Source organism: Pristis pectinata, chromosome 10, assembly GCF_009764475.1.
Source record: "Pristis pectinata isolate sPriPec2 chromosome 10, sPriPec2.1.pri, whole genome shotgun sequence".
Taxonomy (NCBI): domain Eukaryota; kingdom Metazoa; phylum Chordata; class Chondrichthyes; order Rhinopristiformes; family Pristidae; genus Pristis; species Pristis pectinata.
In genome coordinates this window covers 82,172,666-82,188,940 of record NC_067414.1, presented here as the reverse complement: position 1 = coordinate 82,188,940, position 16,275 = coordinate 82,172,666, and the positions used below count along the sequence as shown (strand labels likewise).

General features: G+C 45.9%; 1 protein-coding gene across 1 annotated transcript in view; it reads left to right on the top strand.

Annotated features, from left to right (window-relative positions):
• rtn4ip1 (reticulon 4 interacting protein 1) overlaps positions 1 to 16,275 on the top strand; it is a 36,605-nt gene that overhangs the window by 5,691 nt on the left and 14,639 nt on the right. Inside the window, exons 4-7 of the mRNA XM_052024769.1 lie at positions 6,671 to 6,795; positions 8,636 to 8,684; positions 12,567 to 12,703; positions 14,711 to 14,894. Coding sequence (XP_051880729.1) covers positions 6,671 to 6,795; positions 8,636 to 8,684; positions 12,567 to 12,703; positions 14,711 to 14,894 — 495 coding nt within the window. The remainder of the gene's footprint in view (positions 1 to 6,670; positions 6,796 to 8,635; positions 8,685 to 12,566; positions 12,704 to 14,710; positions 14,895 to 16,275) is intronic.

Genomic DNA, 16,275 nt, shown 5'->3' with positions numbered 1-16,275 from the left:
GAGCGCCTATCTTTCTGGCCTGAAGCACCTTGGACTCCAGGGCTGTGGTCTGAGCAGTAGCAGGACCTCCAATCCCCAAAACTCCCTTGAAAGATAAAACAGCTGGCAACACCCTCTCTCCAGATTTACTGGCTGTAAATGTCTCTGAATGACGGTGACAACATTTTAAAAGTTTAAAATGAATTAAATAATCAAAATTTTTAAATATTTTTCAAAATAAAAATTAATGTTATTTTAAAAAAATTATTGAAAAACTAAAAAGCATAAAACTATACCAAAATCATTTCAAAAATGAACTTTCTTTGCCCTTTGCTGTCTTGTTTGCAGTCCTCCGATCCCTATTGTAGTCAGTGGTGTCACGCCTAACCTGGTTCTGTTTGGAACACTGACAATTACCAGCAAAATCTGGGCCAAGGTAGGAGAAAGTAAGAGGGGAACTGATCCTGTGATGATTTGGGCTGGGAGATTTCCCCTGATACTGATTCTAATCTACATCTGTGGCTTTTAATTGGCACAGTTGTTTCATTCTAAACTCCACAGCAGAGTTTAATTTGTGTAGCAACTACAGTTCCACTAATTAAACATAATCATTAGAAATCAGAATAATTTAGTTGGTAGAAAATTAATTGATTTATTCTGGTAGTTGATGTTGAAATGTAATGGGCTGGTGTACTGTGGAGCATGTATTACAGTGAAAACTATGAAAGCTGAGATATTTGTAACACACAGGGCCTGCTGCTTCCCTGTAGTGTGAGGAGATGAGCCTCTGCCAAGCCAGTTCACTTGGTGCAACAATACTTCAGTTGAAACGTTTTAATATCATCTCAACAAATGCAACATGGACCTAAGAAAGATAAAGTGTTTTCTAAATAGTAAAACAATGGACTTGTTGTCAGGGATTCCTCATACACAAATGGTATAAAGCAAGTGGACAAATACAAAGCCAATCAAGCTGACGATGAATGTTAGTCTTCATAGGTAATGTGCACAGGTTCCGGAAGAGCTACTGGGAAATAATCAACAGAATTCCACTTGGGGTATTGTAACCCTTTATTCCTCGTACAGTGTACTCATAAATCTGGAATTCACTCCCCTAAAAGGCTTTGGATATTAGGACAATTGTTGTGTTTAGGGCAATGATTGATGTTTATTCAGTACAGCTATTACGTATTGTGAAGCAATGATGAAGTAGGCAACTGAATTCAGAAGCAGACTCAGAACTAAATTGCCCTAGCCCAGGCCTGTTCCCTGTTCCTAATTTGTGATTATCACTGGCCTGCGATGATCCTTGTCCATTTGGAAAATGGAATTAATATCAATTATTTCCACTCATCTAAACATGAGTCATCTTCTGAAGGCATTGATTGCCTTTTGGTATCTTGTTTGTATGACTGGGCAGAAAGGAGTAATGCCTTCAAGAATGACGCCACGACTGTGATATTGTGGCGACTCACCTTACTGGTATCGAAACGGCTCCTGAGATCGCGAGCGTTGTCAGAGGCCCTGACCCAAGATGGCGTGGGGCCCGCCGCCTTCTCCGTCGTTGGGCTAGGAAAGCCCGCAGGCGGGAAGGTCAGGTGACCAGCGCGTGACGTCAGTGCGGGAACTGAAGTGCGGGAAAAGATTCGGTATTAAAAGGCACACCGCGCCCCTGTCGAGCAATCGACTTCTGACTCCAAGCAACAGACTCCGTTTCTTTATTCTATAGTAGTGTAGACAAGCCCAAATGTTTTTGGACCCACGATGTCTGCGCAACAAGAGGTACAGGCAGTAGCCCTTAAACTGCCCACCTTTTGGACCTTCTGGCCACGTGTCTGGTTTGACCAGGCCGAGGCCCAGTTCCGGATTCGCCAGATCACCAGGGACAACACCAAGTACTACTACGTGGTGAGCGCCCTTGACCAAGACACCGCAGCCCAGGTCGAGGGCTTCATTCAGGTGCCCCTGGAGGAGGAGAAGTACGATAAGTTCAAGACCCTCCTCCTTGAGACTTTCGGCCTTTCCTGACGTGAACGGGCCTCCCACCTCCTCCACCTCGATGGGTTGGGTGACAGACCCCCCTCTGCGCTCATGAACGAGATGTTGGCCCTAGTAGACGGCCACAAACCTTGCCTGATGTTCGAGCAGGCCTTTCTAGAGCAGTTACCCGATGATATCCACCTGCTCCTGGCGGATGCCGACTTCAGCAACCCCGGAAGGTGGCTGCCCGTGCTGATGTCCTTTGGCGGGCAAAGAAGGAAAGCGGGGCATCTGTCGAGCACGTTGCCACGCCACATACCCAGCAGGCCAGACCCAGCAATCAACTGCACCCCACCCGCCACCAGGTCTGAGGCACCGACCGACCAATGGTGTTTCTACCACCAGCGGTGGGGCACAGATGCCCGCAGGTGCTGGCCACCATGCAGGTTTCCGGGAAACGCCAGGGCCAGCTGCTGCTGATGGCTACGGCAGCTGGCCACCCGGAAAGCCTCTTGCATGTGTGGGACAGGCGTTCTGGCCATCGTTTCCTGGTAGATACCGGGGCCGAGGTCAGCGTCATGTCTCCCAACAGCCACGAGACTCGCAACTGCATACCAGGACCTGCCCTCAGAGCAGCCAACGGCAGCGCCGTCTGGACCTTTGGCACCCGTTTGGTGCACCTCCAGTTCGGCACCTGTAACTTTACCTGGAAATTCACCCTGGCTGCCGTTGCGCAACCACTCCTCGGGGCAGATTTCCTTCACGCCAACAATCTGCACCTTCCAAATGTTCTCGTTGGGTGAAGCCAAGCTACCGGCCCCATACCTCGACTCCGTCACCATGTCGACCAATGAGTTCACCAGGGTCCTGGCAGAGTTCCTGTCTGTACTAATGCCCCAGTTCTCCTCCACCTTGCCCAAGCACGGCGTCCAGCATCACATCCCCACCCAGGGCCCACCCCTCCACGCCCGCGACCGACGGCTACTACCGGACAAGCTCAGCCTCGTGAAGGAGGAATTCAAGAAGATGGAGGAGTTGGGGATCATCCGCAGGTCGGACAGCCCATGGGCCTCTCTGCTACACATGGTCCCCAAGGCAGCCAGAGGCTGGCGACCCTGAGGCGATTACCGACACCTGAACAACATAACTACCCCAGACCAGTACCCTGTGCTGCATATTCAGGACTTCACTACCAACCTGCACGGGCGGTCCATTTTTTCCAAGGTCGACCTCGTCTGTGGCTATCACCAGATCCCGGTGCATCCGGACAACATTCCAAAGATGGCACTGATCACACCCTTCGGCCCCTTTGAATTTGTCTGGATGCCCTTTGGCCTCAAGAACGCTGCTCAGTCCTTCCAACAACTGATGGACGCGGTCGGGCGCGACCTAGACTTCGTCTTCATATACCTCGACGACATCTTGATTGCCAGCAGCAGCCGGCAGGAACATCTCACGCACCTCCGCCAACTCTGTTCCCGCCTGAGGGATTTCGGCCTGACCATCAACCCAGCCAAATGCCAATTCGGGCTCGAGGTAGTAGATTTCCTGGGCCATCGGATCGACAAACATGGCGCCACGCCCCTGCCTGCAAAGGTCGACGCCATCCGCCACTTCGCCAGACCCACCTCCATCAAGGGCCTGCAGGAATTTCTCGGTATGGTAAACTTTTATCACCGGTTCCTACCATCCACGGCCCGCATCATGCGCCCGTTGTTTGCTCTCCTGTCAGGCAGAAGCAAGGACATTGTTTGGTCAGAGGAGGCTGACGCCGCATTCGTCAAAACCATGCAGGCCTTGGTGGACGCGGTCATGTTGGTGCATCCTCGTACGGATGTCCCGACTGCCCTCATGGTCAACGCCTCCAGCACAGCGGTCGGAGGCGTTCTAGAGCAGCTCATCGAAGGGCATTGGCAACCGCTGGCGTTCTTCAGCAGGCACCTTTGACCACCAGAGCTCAAATATAGCGCCTTCGACCGCGAGCTGTTGGCATTGTACCTGGCCATCAGACACTTCTATTACTTCTTGGAGGGCAGGCCGTTTACAGCTTCAACCGACCACAAGCCATTGACCTTCACTTTCAACAAGGTCTCAGATCCCTGGTCAACACGGCAGCAGCGGCACTTTTCGTACATCTCGGAGCACACCACTGACATCTGCCATCTGTCCGGGAAAAAGAATGTGGTCACGGATGCACTTTCACGGCTCACCATCCAAGTTTTGTCCCGGGGGTGGATTTCAGCACCTTGGCGGAGGCACAACAAACGGACAAGGAGATGCCCAGCTATTGCACTGCAGTCTCGGGCCTGCAACTGCAAGACCTACTGGTAGACCCTGGTGAGCGCAGCCTGCTCTGCGATATCTTCACCAGTAAACCCCGCCCCATCGTTCCAGCTGCCTGGCGTCGACAGGTGTTTGATTCCATCCACGGCCTGGCACACCCATCCATCCGGACTACTGTCCGGATGGTGTCCGACAAGTTCGTCTGGCATGGCCTGTGTAAACAGGTTTCCGAATGGGCCCGGTCCTGCACACACTGCCGAACCTCAAAAGTACAGCAGCACGTCAAGGCCCCCCTGCAGGACTTTCAACCTACCCACCGGAGGTTCAACCATATCCATGTCGACCTTGTCAGTCCCTTCCCAGTCTCCCGAGGAGCGCGGTACCTCCTCATGATTGTCGACTGTTTTACCCACTGGCCCGAAGCCATTCCCCTCAGGGACACCTCCACCCAGTCCTGCGCATGGGCCCCTTTGTCAACTTGGGTGGCCCGTTTTGGTGTCCTGGCCCATATCACCTCAGACAGGGGAGCTCAATTCACCTCTGGCCTGTGGTCTGCCGTCGCCGACTTATGGGGTTCCCAGATCCACCTCACCACCACCTATCATCCGCAATCCAATGGGCTGGTGGAGTGGTTCCATCGACACCTGAAGTCAGCACTCATGGCCCGCCTTAAGGGGCCCAACTGGGTGGACAAACTCCCCTGGGTCCTGCTGGGGATACGTACCACGCCAAAAGAGGACCTGCATGCCTTGTCCGCGGAGATGGTCTACAGAATGCCCTTGGTCGTCCTGGGCGAGCTCCTACCAGCCCCTCGGGGGCCAGAGGAAGAACCTGCTGCAGCGCTCGACAGGCTGCGCGAGCGACTTGGCAACCTGGCCCCAATACCCACCTCGCAACATGGACAGGCCCCGACCTGTATGCCGACGTCCCTCCGAGACTGTAAGTTTGTCTTGGTAAGGAGGGGCACGCACCGAACACCGCTGCAGTGGCTGTATGAAGGGCCATTCCGGGTCGTCAAGAACAATGGGTCTACGTTTGTGCTGGACATTGGAGGGCGTGAGGAGGTTTTTACAATTGACCGGCTGAAGTTGGCTCATTTAGACCTGGACCAACTGGTAGTGGTCCAGCGAGTGCAATGCAGGGGCAGGCCACCCAAGTCATAGTTTATTTAGTTCTGGCTTTCATGACGGTATTGCTGGTTCTGGTGGGGGGTGGGGGTGGTGGAGGTGGGGTTATGTAGTGACTCACTTTACCGGTATCGAGCCGGTTCCTGAGATCGCGAGCGTTGTCGGAGGCCCTGACCCAAGATGGCGCAGGGCTCTCCTCTGTCGTTGGGCTAGGAAAGCCCGCGTGCAGGAAGGTCGGGTGACCCGCACGCGATGTCGGCGCGGGAACTGAAGCGCGGGAAGAATTTCGGTATTAAAAAGTGCACCGCGCCCCTGTCGAGCAATCGGCTTCTGACTCCAAGCAACAGACTCCATGTCTTTATTCTATAGTAGTGAAGCTAGCCGCCACAGTATTAAATTTTCAGACAGGGCCCTTTCTTCTGGAAAAGAGGAGTTTGATGCAGAATGCTTTTAGTCTGTTGAACCAGTCTTTTTATTCAAAAATGGAACTGAAAATTTAAAGGGAAAAAACTTGCATCATTCTTCTTACCAGAGGGCTTATTCACTTTCAGTGGCCCACAAGTCAAAAGTCCTGTCACAGCCAAGCTACGGCTTTATCCTATGTGTCTCTAACGCCATAGTCAGCATGCAGAATCTCCCTCGCAGTTACTCTGCATGTGCAAACCAAAACTGCACTTTGACAAGTTTCCCTTCTACCTTTCTCTTTCACCTGCCAGTATAGTGTGGTCCATTTTATATTTCCATTGCCACTCCAGCTCACTTGGTCAAAATCAGCACCCCAATCTCTAACCTTCCTGCACGTTGATTCACTGAACATCTGGGGGGTGGTGTAGCTTTCTGGCAAATGGTATGGGCACATCTGGGTGGGGGTAAGGTTTTTGAGACATAGATGGAAACGGTCATTTTGCCCATCGAGTCCATGCCGACCATCAACCATCCATTTACATTAATTCCATGTTCTATTCTCCCCACATTCTCATCAACTCCTTCCCAGATTCTACCACTCACCCACACGCCAGGAGTGGCCAATTAACCTCCCAACCCGCACGTCCTTGGGATGTGGAAGGAAACCGGAGCACTTGATTTAAAAACTCACAAGGAGAACATTCAAACTCCACACAGACAGAGGTCAGGATTGTACTCTGGTCTCTGGTGCTGTGAGGCAGTGGCTCTACTAGCTATACCACTGTGCTGATCTTTTATTGTTGAGCCAGCCTTTTTATTCCCAAAGGGGACTGAAAGATTAAAAACAAAAAAAAAACTTGGTTTGCTTTTCTAACCAGAGGGCTTATTCACATTAGGTAGCCCACAAGCCAAAAGCCCTCAGTCACAGCCAAGCTGCAGCTTTACCCTACGTGGCTCTGACGACGTGGTCGGCCCTGGTGAACACTGGAGGACTGAGCAAAGACAACTGCAGAGGGAAACGGTAATGTAGGCTTCATTCATTGCTTGTGTTAAGTGGCACGTTACCTGCTGCCTTTGGAACGTGTAGCTGAGGGTGAAGCAGGCCATTACAAGCAGCACAGGTTGTCAGCTGGATTTGACATTTGGCCCTGAGGGGGAAGATAATTTAACAGAGAATATAGTAAAAGTAAAATAAACACACAGGACCCTAATAAAACCAGACTCCACCCATCTGGTTTAAAAATGTTGCGGTTTATACTCCATGTGCCCCCTAAACATTACTGCATCACTCTTTCCTTTCTACGTGCATGTCCAGTTCTCCCCTGAATCTACTAAATTAACCATTGTTTAATTTTGGACTTAGTTTTATTTGGGTCTTGTGTGTTTATTGTATTTTTACTATATCCTCTGTTAAATTATCTTTCCCCTCAGAGCCAAGCCTTAAATCCAGCTTGACAGTCTGTGTTGCTCATCATTGAGCATGAAGTCGACTGCGGCAGGAGGACAACTTGGTGGGGGAGCTATTGCCTTTCATAGAATCTTGCAGCGTAGCCAAGGCCATTCGGCCCATCATGCCAGTGCTGTCCAATTTCTCCTGCTCCTCTGCTTTTTCTTTCAGAGGCCTGCAATTAGAAGCCAGGCAAGAAGCATCTCTTAGCTCCAGATAACGGTGTAGCTGGAAAGTCAACAGGGCTGAGAAGAAACCTGTTGGATTTCAACAACTTTGAAGCAAATTTCAAGCATTAAGGGCACACTATAAATTTTTTGAATAACATGTTTTTAAACTATTGCACAGACGATAATGCTTTGGTTAACGTCCATTACCCTCTGGTTCATGTTTTTATTAGCCTGGTGGTAGGAGACAGTAAACAGGTCTGACTGATCTCTGTACTTCCTAGTGACTGTAATCATCTGGGGTGTATTAGGCCCAAGAGAACCCTTTGAAATCAGATGCAGGCCAGTAATTGTCTGAATTAGGTAGACTGGAAAAGTTGCATTGAAATATACTTTAAGTATTTGAAGATATAAAGATTGTCTCAGTATTGCCAGGAAATCAAGTTGTAATAAACTACACTTTGGTATTTAATAAAAACCAGACCCTTAGCTGTGTATATAATACATGTAATTATATATAATATAATAGTACTCCAAAACCAGTATGGTTTCACTTTATATGTGCTGAAGACAGTTCCTTGGCAATGATTATTTTTGGAATGATAGAACTAAATGTACTTCCAGACACACATTAAATAACCCTGTAACAAAACCCTGCCAACAGCAGTAACATTCAAGATTTAGTTCAAGTGTGCAATGAAGGAAAAGCTAGATATACTTAGCAGGTCATTTAAGATCTAGCTATTTACTGTGGAATTACCAGTTTAAAGCCTCTTGGTGTCATCTTCAAGTTCCCTCACAATTTCCTCCTTACCCCCATCCTACCTCTTTTTATTTTCTGAATTGCCATTCCTGGTACAGAACTTTGTATGATAGGAATGTGAAATTATAAAACTTGATCCCATTAAAATTGTAAAACTTAATCCTACTAATCCAGGAGCAGCAGTTGTTATTTCCCCCAAATCTGTGTGAATAAGAGACTCTCTCAGGAACAGCTTTAGCCAGGAAACATTCAATATTTTTCCTGAATTGTCAGAATTCAGAGCTATCATTAACTGGAAATTTAGATATCTTTAACAGTGTTGTACATTCCTATGTAACTAGTGTGTTCAATAAGTGATCACTGCTAACATTTTGAACTCAGTACATTGTTTCATGCAAAACCATTAATATCCAAGATCTCCAGAACTGTTGGAATGTAGTTTATTGGTTTTTGTCATTTTTCTTTTGTAAATTCTTTAATCTAGGGTTTTGATTCTTGGAGGATCAGGAGGAATTGGTACCTTTGCTATTCAGGTAAAGGAATAAGTGTATTAACCCGTTTTATTTGTTCTGGATCCTGGTTGCTAACAATCGTACTTGCCATCTTCCAGTTAAGTTCATAGAATCGTGCACCAGTGAATCAGGTCATTCCACCCAACTTCTTCATGCCAGCCAGTGGGCACCCTTCCTTATTAATCCCATCTCCTAGCATTTGGTTGATAGCCTTCTATGCCCAGGCAATTCAAGAGCTCATCTAGACACTTCTTAAATGTGTGTGGGAAATCACAGCTCAGGAATTTGATTGAGTCTTTTGAAGAGGTGACCAAAAGGATTGACGAAGGCAGAACTGTAGCAAGACTTTGGGCAAGGTTGGAAGGTTTGATTACATGAGATCCATTGGATACAAAATTGACTTGGTGGTGGGTCAGAGGGTGGTAGTGGAGGGTTGCTTTTCAGATTGGAGGCCTGTGACCAGTGGTGTGCTGCAAGGATTGGTGCAGGGTTCCTGTTGTTTGTCATATACATTATCAATTTGGATGTGAATGTAGTTGGCCAGAATTGTAAGTTTGCAGATGACACCAAAATGGGTGGTGCGGTGGAGAGTGAAGCTAGTAATCTAAGATTACAACAGGATCTAGATCAGCTGGGAAAGTGGGCAAGGGAATGGCAGAGGGAATTTAACTCGCACAAGTGTGAAGTAATGCAGTATGGGAAGTTAAACCAGGGCAGGACATGCACAGTAAATGGCAGGGCTCTGGAGAGTGTTGTAGAACAGAGAGGCCTAGAGGTACAAGTACATAGTTCCCTGAAAGTTGTGATACAAGTAGGCAGGGTGGTGAAGAAGGCATTTGGCACACTTGCTTTCATTGGTCAAGGCACTGAGTACAAGAGTTGGAACATGTCACAGCTGTACAAGACTTTGGTGAGACCACACTTGGAATACTGTGCAATTCTGGTTGCCTAGCTGTGGGAAGGGTGTGATTAGTCTAGAGAGGGTTGCAATGAAGATTCATCAGGATGTCGTCGGGACTAGAGAGCTTGCGTTATAAGGAAAGACCGGACGGGCTGGGGCTATTTTCCCTGGAGTGAAGAAGGTTGACGGGTGATGGTATAGAGATTTATAAAATCATGAGGGGTATAGATAATGTGGATGGTCACAGTCTTTTCCCCAGGGCAGTGGAGTCTTAAACTAGAGGGCATAGGTTTAAGGTAAGAGGGAAAGATTTAAAGGGGACTTGAGGGGCAAGTTTTTCAGAGAGAGTGGTGGGTATATGGAATGAGTTGCTAGAGGAAGTGGTAGAGGTGGGGAAAATTACAACGTTTAAAAGACATTTACACAGGTACATGGATAGGAAAGGCTTAGAGGGATATGGGCCAAATGCAGGGAAATGGGATTAGCTCAAATAGACACATTGGTTGGCATGGATGAATTGGACCGAAGGGCCTGTTTCCATGCTGTATAACCCTGGGGTTCTAAATGCTGTCAGCAACCCAGCTTCAACCACTCTCTGAAGCAGTGCATTCCATGTACTTTCCACTCTGGGTGAAGACAGTCCTCCTCGTATCTCTTCTAAATCTCTTGCCCCTCACCCTAAATCTATGTATTTTTATCTACCTTTGATATGGAGAAAAGTTTCTTCCAGTGTACTCTCTCTATACCCCTCACAGTTCTTTCTGCCTCCCTACCATAATGTTCCATCTCATCTTCAGTCTGTCCTTACTCTTTATCACTGGTTATGCCATTTTGGTTTCTTATTTTCCCATATCTTCCTGTTTCCTTGAACATGCCCATATTTTGCCAGACTTCTCTCTCACTGTCTTTAATGCTTCCCTGATATACATATCCCTCACTTTCTCCACCTTCATCAACCCCAGCACCCATCACACCATCCTCACTTCTGCCATGCTCAGTCTCCCTTTTTGACTTTGACGTCCCCACTCAGTTCAAAAGTGTAAGGTGAAAAGGGCCTTCTAGACTTCTTCCTTCACTGATGCTCTAGTATTGCTTAAAAAATTTCATTGTTTTCTATAGTTGAAGGCACAATGTAAATTTAATATAGTAGAGAAGTTAGAATAAAAAAAACAAAATTAGTAAAGAGAAGTGCTATTTCTTTTGCATAAATCTGTTTTAGTTTTGTTTGGATCAAAGTCTCCTCCATTCCTCTGACTCCTGTGTTTTGATCCCACAATGTAACTAGCCATCTGGGGTTGGAACCGCTTTGTGTTTTTCTCGGTGCTGATGCAGAACTCTTTCCCAGTCCCTGAAGTCAAGCCATAGAAAATTAATGAGTCCCAATCCTGACTGGTGAAGTGGAAATGAACCTGCCTAATGATTATTTATCATATATAATCCACTCAAACGAAAGGTGTTGTGGTTACTTAATGCTGCATAAACAGATTTTAATTTAGTTTAATTGAGACTATCTCCTGCGAGTCTTGATTTGGTTTTCTCACCAGTTTGGTTTTTTTTCATTGCTTCTGTTTCTTTTTGTAATATGATTTTATTAGGCCTCTCAAGCAGTGGTCCACAGGGCTGTTCAGTCAGAGGAGACAGACAGGATTCTTCTACTTCACAAAACATTATTTGTTAAAAATTGGAAGAACAACTGTAAAAAGAATCAAACAGCAAAAACTGAGGTCTTTTGTCCCATCTGGTGTTTTGCCAGTCCCCAGTCTGTTCACCTGGTAGCCATGCCTTCAACAGCATAAGTCCTGAGCCCTGAAATTCCCTCTGTAAATCCTTCTGACACCATTAAGGCCCTCCTTAGTCCCATCCCTCAGACCAGTCTTTTGGTTATCCTTATTACTCTATCTTTGTCACTTGTTGCAGCCTGGGGCACTTTGCTTTGTGTCTGGGAGCTTTTACTGCACAGCTCAGATTGGTCACTGTCAACATATAGCCCATTCTGTGAAAGGGAGTGTACAGAACACATATATGGTCTTAATTCAACCTCGACATGATTATGGGACTTTTGAATCGTGGAATAATATAGTGCCGGAATGCCATTCATCCCATTGTGTCCATGTCTGTACAGCCATTGATTAATCCCAGATGCCCACCAACCTTTACCATTCCATCTTCTCACAGCTACCATTAGGAGATTCAGAAGCCTAAAGTCCCACATCACCAAGTTCAAGAGCAGCTACTTCCCTTCAACTATTCAGTTCTTGAACCAACCTGCACAACCCTAATCACTACCTCAGTATAGCAACACTACACCCACTTTGTACTACAATGGACTTTGTTTCCTTTGTTCTAGTTCTGTTCTTTATTATATAATTTTGTATAATTTATGTTTATGATTTTCTTGTGAATGTTGTGTATCTGATGCAATGTGCCTGTGATGCTGCTGCAAGTAGGTTTTTCATTGAACCTGTGTATACACGTACTTGTGCATATGACAATAAAGTTGACTTTTAGATTTTTCGATCCTTGCCCTTTCCTCATTTCCCTGTAATTTTCCTCCACCAACTATTTTTACAATTCTCCTTTGAATGTTACTGTGGAATCTGCTTCCACCATCTTCAGCAGGCATTTTCCAAATGGCTCAAAGATAGTAGTTTAACTGAACTATATTTGTATGGCGTTATTTGCTCAGTAAACATTTGGGGGGGAAAAATGATGGCTCAGTCACTGGCCAGTAATTATTTCCCTGATTCCATTTAAACCCTATCCCCTACCTCCACCTAAACCCAAACCAACCTGTCTCACACATCTCGCGTCTCCACTTTCTGCAGTGTGGTAGACTAAATTACGCTGATTGATATATCGCACCTCCTTAAATTGAAGTACCTTTGGACTCATTGATAGAAAATTGTTAGCCTAATCAAACCTGTAAATCAGTCTCTGTATTCATGACAGCTGTGCACAATATTGGGTCTCACCACATCCACTGGACTTTTTCTCCTATATAGCTTTTGAAAGCCTGGGGAGCCCATGTGACCACTACCTGCTCAGCAGATGCTTTCTCATTCTTAAAAGATTTGGGTGCAGATCACGTCATCGATTATCAAGCTCAGAGTGTGGAGAAGCAGCTCGAGGATCAGGAACTGTAAGTCATTTGATGTTGCGATCAGGAAATCGGAAGCATTCTGCTGACCTCCACAGCTGACTGGTCGGTGCACTCAGCCCTCCACACTGTGTCAGAGGCTGAGTCTCTAAACCTTATCCTGATGTGTGACGTGAGTTTGTGTGGAATAATAACGTCAAAATGTAGGAAGTGAATGCACACACTGGAATTGGTGCATGAGAATCATATTGGTGCATTCTGCAGTCTCGTGTCTCCTTGTCAGAGATTGTGTTGAGAGCAGCTCCCTCTGCTGCTATTCTCCATCACAACTAACCATTACCACTGCCCATGCTCCATCACTAACCCTTCCTTGGGAAGAAAGTTAAACATTCATGCATCTCAACCAGCATTACCCCACCTTCATCAGTCGGGCTCTGGAATTTCCCTCTACACCTCTCTCTTCCTTTAAGGACACTGTTTGACTGGTTCTTCTGCTTCCAGCTCATGATAACCTCTCACAAGCCCTTTGCAGGATATTAGGAGTTCATACATCTGAATTAGCATGGATGGCACCAGCCATTAACAATGTATTGCATTGATGGCAAGAGGTAGAACAACTGTTATCACTGAATTGGGAAGCCTCCATTTTCACCTTGGCAGCAGATTGATAGCTCTGAGCACATTGTCAGTACAAAAATTGCCAAACATTTACTTCTGGTGCCAAGAGGACCAGAAGTTACAATGCCATTCATTTCAAGGAGAGCTTTTATTAATTTATATCGGAAGAGGAACCTGTTCCTTTGGACATCTATCCTAATAGCTCCCCATTTGCCTCCAAGTTCAACTTTTCTTGGTAATGTTTCTGTAAACCTAAGGACAGTTTTATTACATTAAAGGCTTGATGTAAATGGAAGTTACAGGTGCAGGATGTGTGAATTTGGGTATTTTAATTGATTATTTTTTTTCTTATTACCAAGCTGCTTAGTGTAGATGTGCCTCATTGCCGAAAGCTGATAGATGGCTGGAGTTAAATAGGAGAGTAGAGATACACCCTCAAGCGTTATCTAAAATGGGACTTGGTGTTGGCTGGGAGAGTTAGAGGAAGAAGCTTTTTTAAGATGGATTTCCTTTCCCTTTGCTCACCTGAGATTTGTGGTGTGTTGCAACATGCTGGAATAAGACATATTTCTTCTTACCTACAGCTGGAATCATGAAATGTCTTTATCTGAGATTGAAAAGTTGGGCCTACAGTAGAAATGTGCTCTTGACAGGACCCCAGGATAAGACTGTACACAGACAATGCAAGTAAAAGCTCCCACAGAGGAGAGTTTCCAGAAATGAAGAGGGATCATGTGATTTTTCTCCCTGCATTTACTCCTCACAATGCTAAATACAGCTTTAGTTTTACATGTAGAAAATGAGAAGCAAATAGGCCCAGCAGATTTTGCCATTTAAAAAGGCAGAAATCCCATCTGAGAATTTTCAGTGGGTGAAGTTACCAAAACCACATGGTTTAAAACTCCTTTCCTCAACAATATCTACTGCATTGTGTAACTCTGGAAAAAGTAATTATTTTTTAATCGGGAAGTCAGATATTTAAAAATGTATTGTGCACTGCACAACACTTTGTCATTCTATGTCACTCTACATATAAATGAGCTCTGTAGGTCACTGCCATAGTTTATCCATCTTTATTGTTGCAAGTGTTTTACTTCTGCTTTTGAGAATGACTTGGCTTGGCTCCAAACTTCTGTTGGTGTTACTCTGTTGCTCATTGCTAGTGAGCCCCTCTTACAACTTTTCCCTCTTCTGGGAGTCCTTGTGGCATTGGTCCCTAGCAGAAATGCCGCTGAATGACCCTGTTTTGAAGGTACAGTCTTCCCAATATGGGACTTTGAAGTCCCAATATGTTATAGGATCCTGGTAGCAACCCTACAAAGATGATACACCTCTCCACTCCAATGAATCCTAAACTACTTCGATCACTTTCGGTGGGAATTTGCAGATGTGGTTTCCCAGGGTTATCATAACCATTTGTCTCTTGTCCAGATTTGACTTTATCTTGGATAACGTGGGTGGACGTACAGAGGACTGGGCACTGAACCTGCTGAAGCCATGGTCAGGAGCTACGTACGTAACGTTAGTGACGCCGTTCATGCTCAATGTTGATCGACTCGGAATCGCTGATGGAATGTTTCGATCAGGGGCCACCGTAGGCAGCAAAGTCCTAAAGGTAAAATTATTTTCAGAAATGTGTCTCACTCCAGGGCCATGAACATTTAATCTATGCCAATACTCTAATACTCAATATAACTGTGAGCACACTTCAAAAGCAATTTATTGGCTGTAGGGTGCTTTGGGATATACCGAGCTGATGTAACACACCTTTGATGTACTTGGGAATCTAATTGCAAATTACAAGGTTTTGAGGCTTTTATTTGTATTTTTGTTTTGACCACCAGCTAATCATAACTGAGCATTGCTTTATCAAATAGAGCAAGCAGACCAGTGATTTCCTGCTGGGTTTGCTGATCTTTTGATAGCCTGTTGGGATTATTTCAGGTTAGTTTATTGTCATTATACACCAGGGTTGCAATGAAATTCCTTGCTCACATGAAGCTCACAGAGAAGACAGTATACATGGTAATAATAAATACAGCGACAAGCACAGAACAACGGAATGGTGCAAAGATTACAGTGCAATCTGAAGCAGTGCAAAGAGAACTGCTGAAGTGACAATAACAGAATTAGAATTCTAAGATGGTAGAATTAGAACTGTCTTCAAGGAGAGGGTCTGAGTAGCTTCTAATCCAACAAAACTTCCATCATCAACAACCTATCAGTACTTAGAGATATATAAATCAGTGCTCCACAGGAGGGGAGAAAAAACAAAAAAACGGACCAACCGTGTCAGTTGAATATCACATCTGCTTTGGACCTTTGCAACACCATAAGGACTTCAGTAGTGTGCATGTAAACTGAATTTATCCTGTGACATACTGTATTCTTTTGGATATAAGGCTTTTCTGTGTGGTGAGGTTGTAAGTCTGATCCGGTATTTGATAGGTAGTGGCTTACTTAGTATCAGCATGGAAACAGGCCCTTTGGCTTACGGAGTCCACACTGACCATGAAGCACCCATTTGCACTAATCCTACGCTAATACCATTTTATTTTCCCCACATTTTCATCAACTCCACCCCCCCCCAACAGATTCTACCATTTACTTGCACACTATGCTCAAATTACCACAGCCAGTTAGCCTACCAATCCACATGCCTTTGGGATGTGGGAGGAAACCGGAGCACCTGGGGGAAACCCACACGGTCACAGGGAGAAGATGCAAGCTCCACACGGACAGCGTCAAATTGAATCTGGGCTGCTGAAGCTGTGAGGTAGCAGCTGTACCAGCCGCGCCACCTGGTGGCTGTACTTTCACACAGGCAAATGGTGCAAACACTGCAAAGTGGTTTAGTTGTTAGAATTTATTTTCTCTGCATTCCTAAGACCTGGGAACACAGTGTGCTCCACAGAGAGGATACTGAGCTGTGGAAGAGTCCATGGGGTCATCAGTCACCTCAGAACCCAGAACACTGGAGTGGGAACAAGTTATCC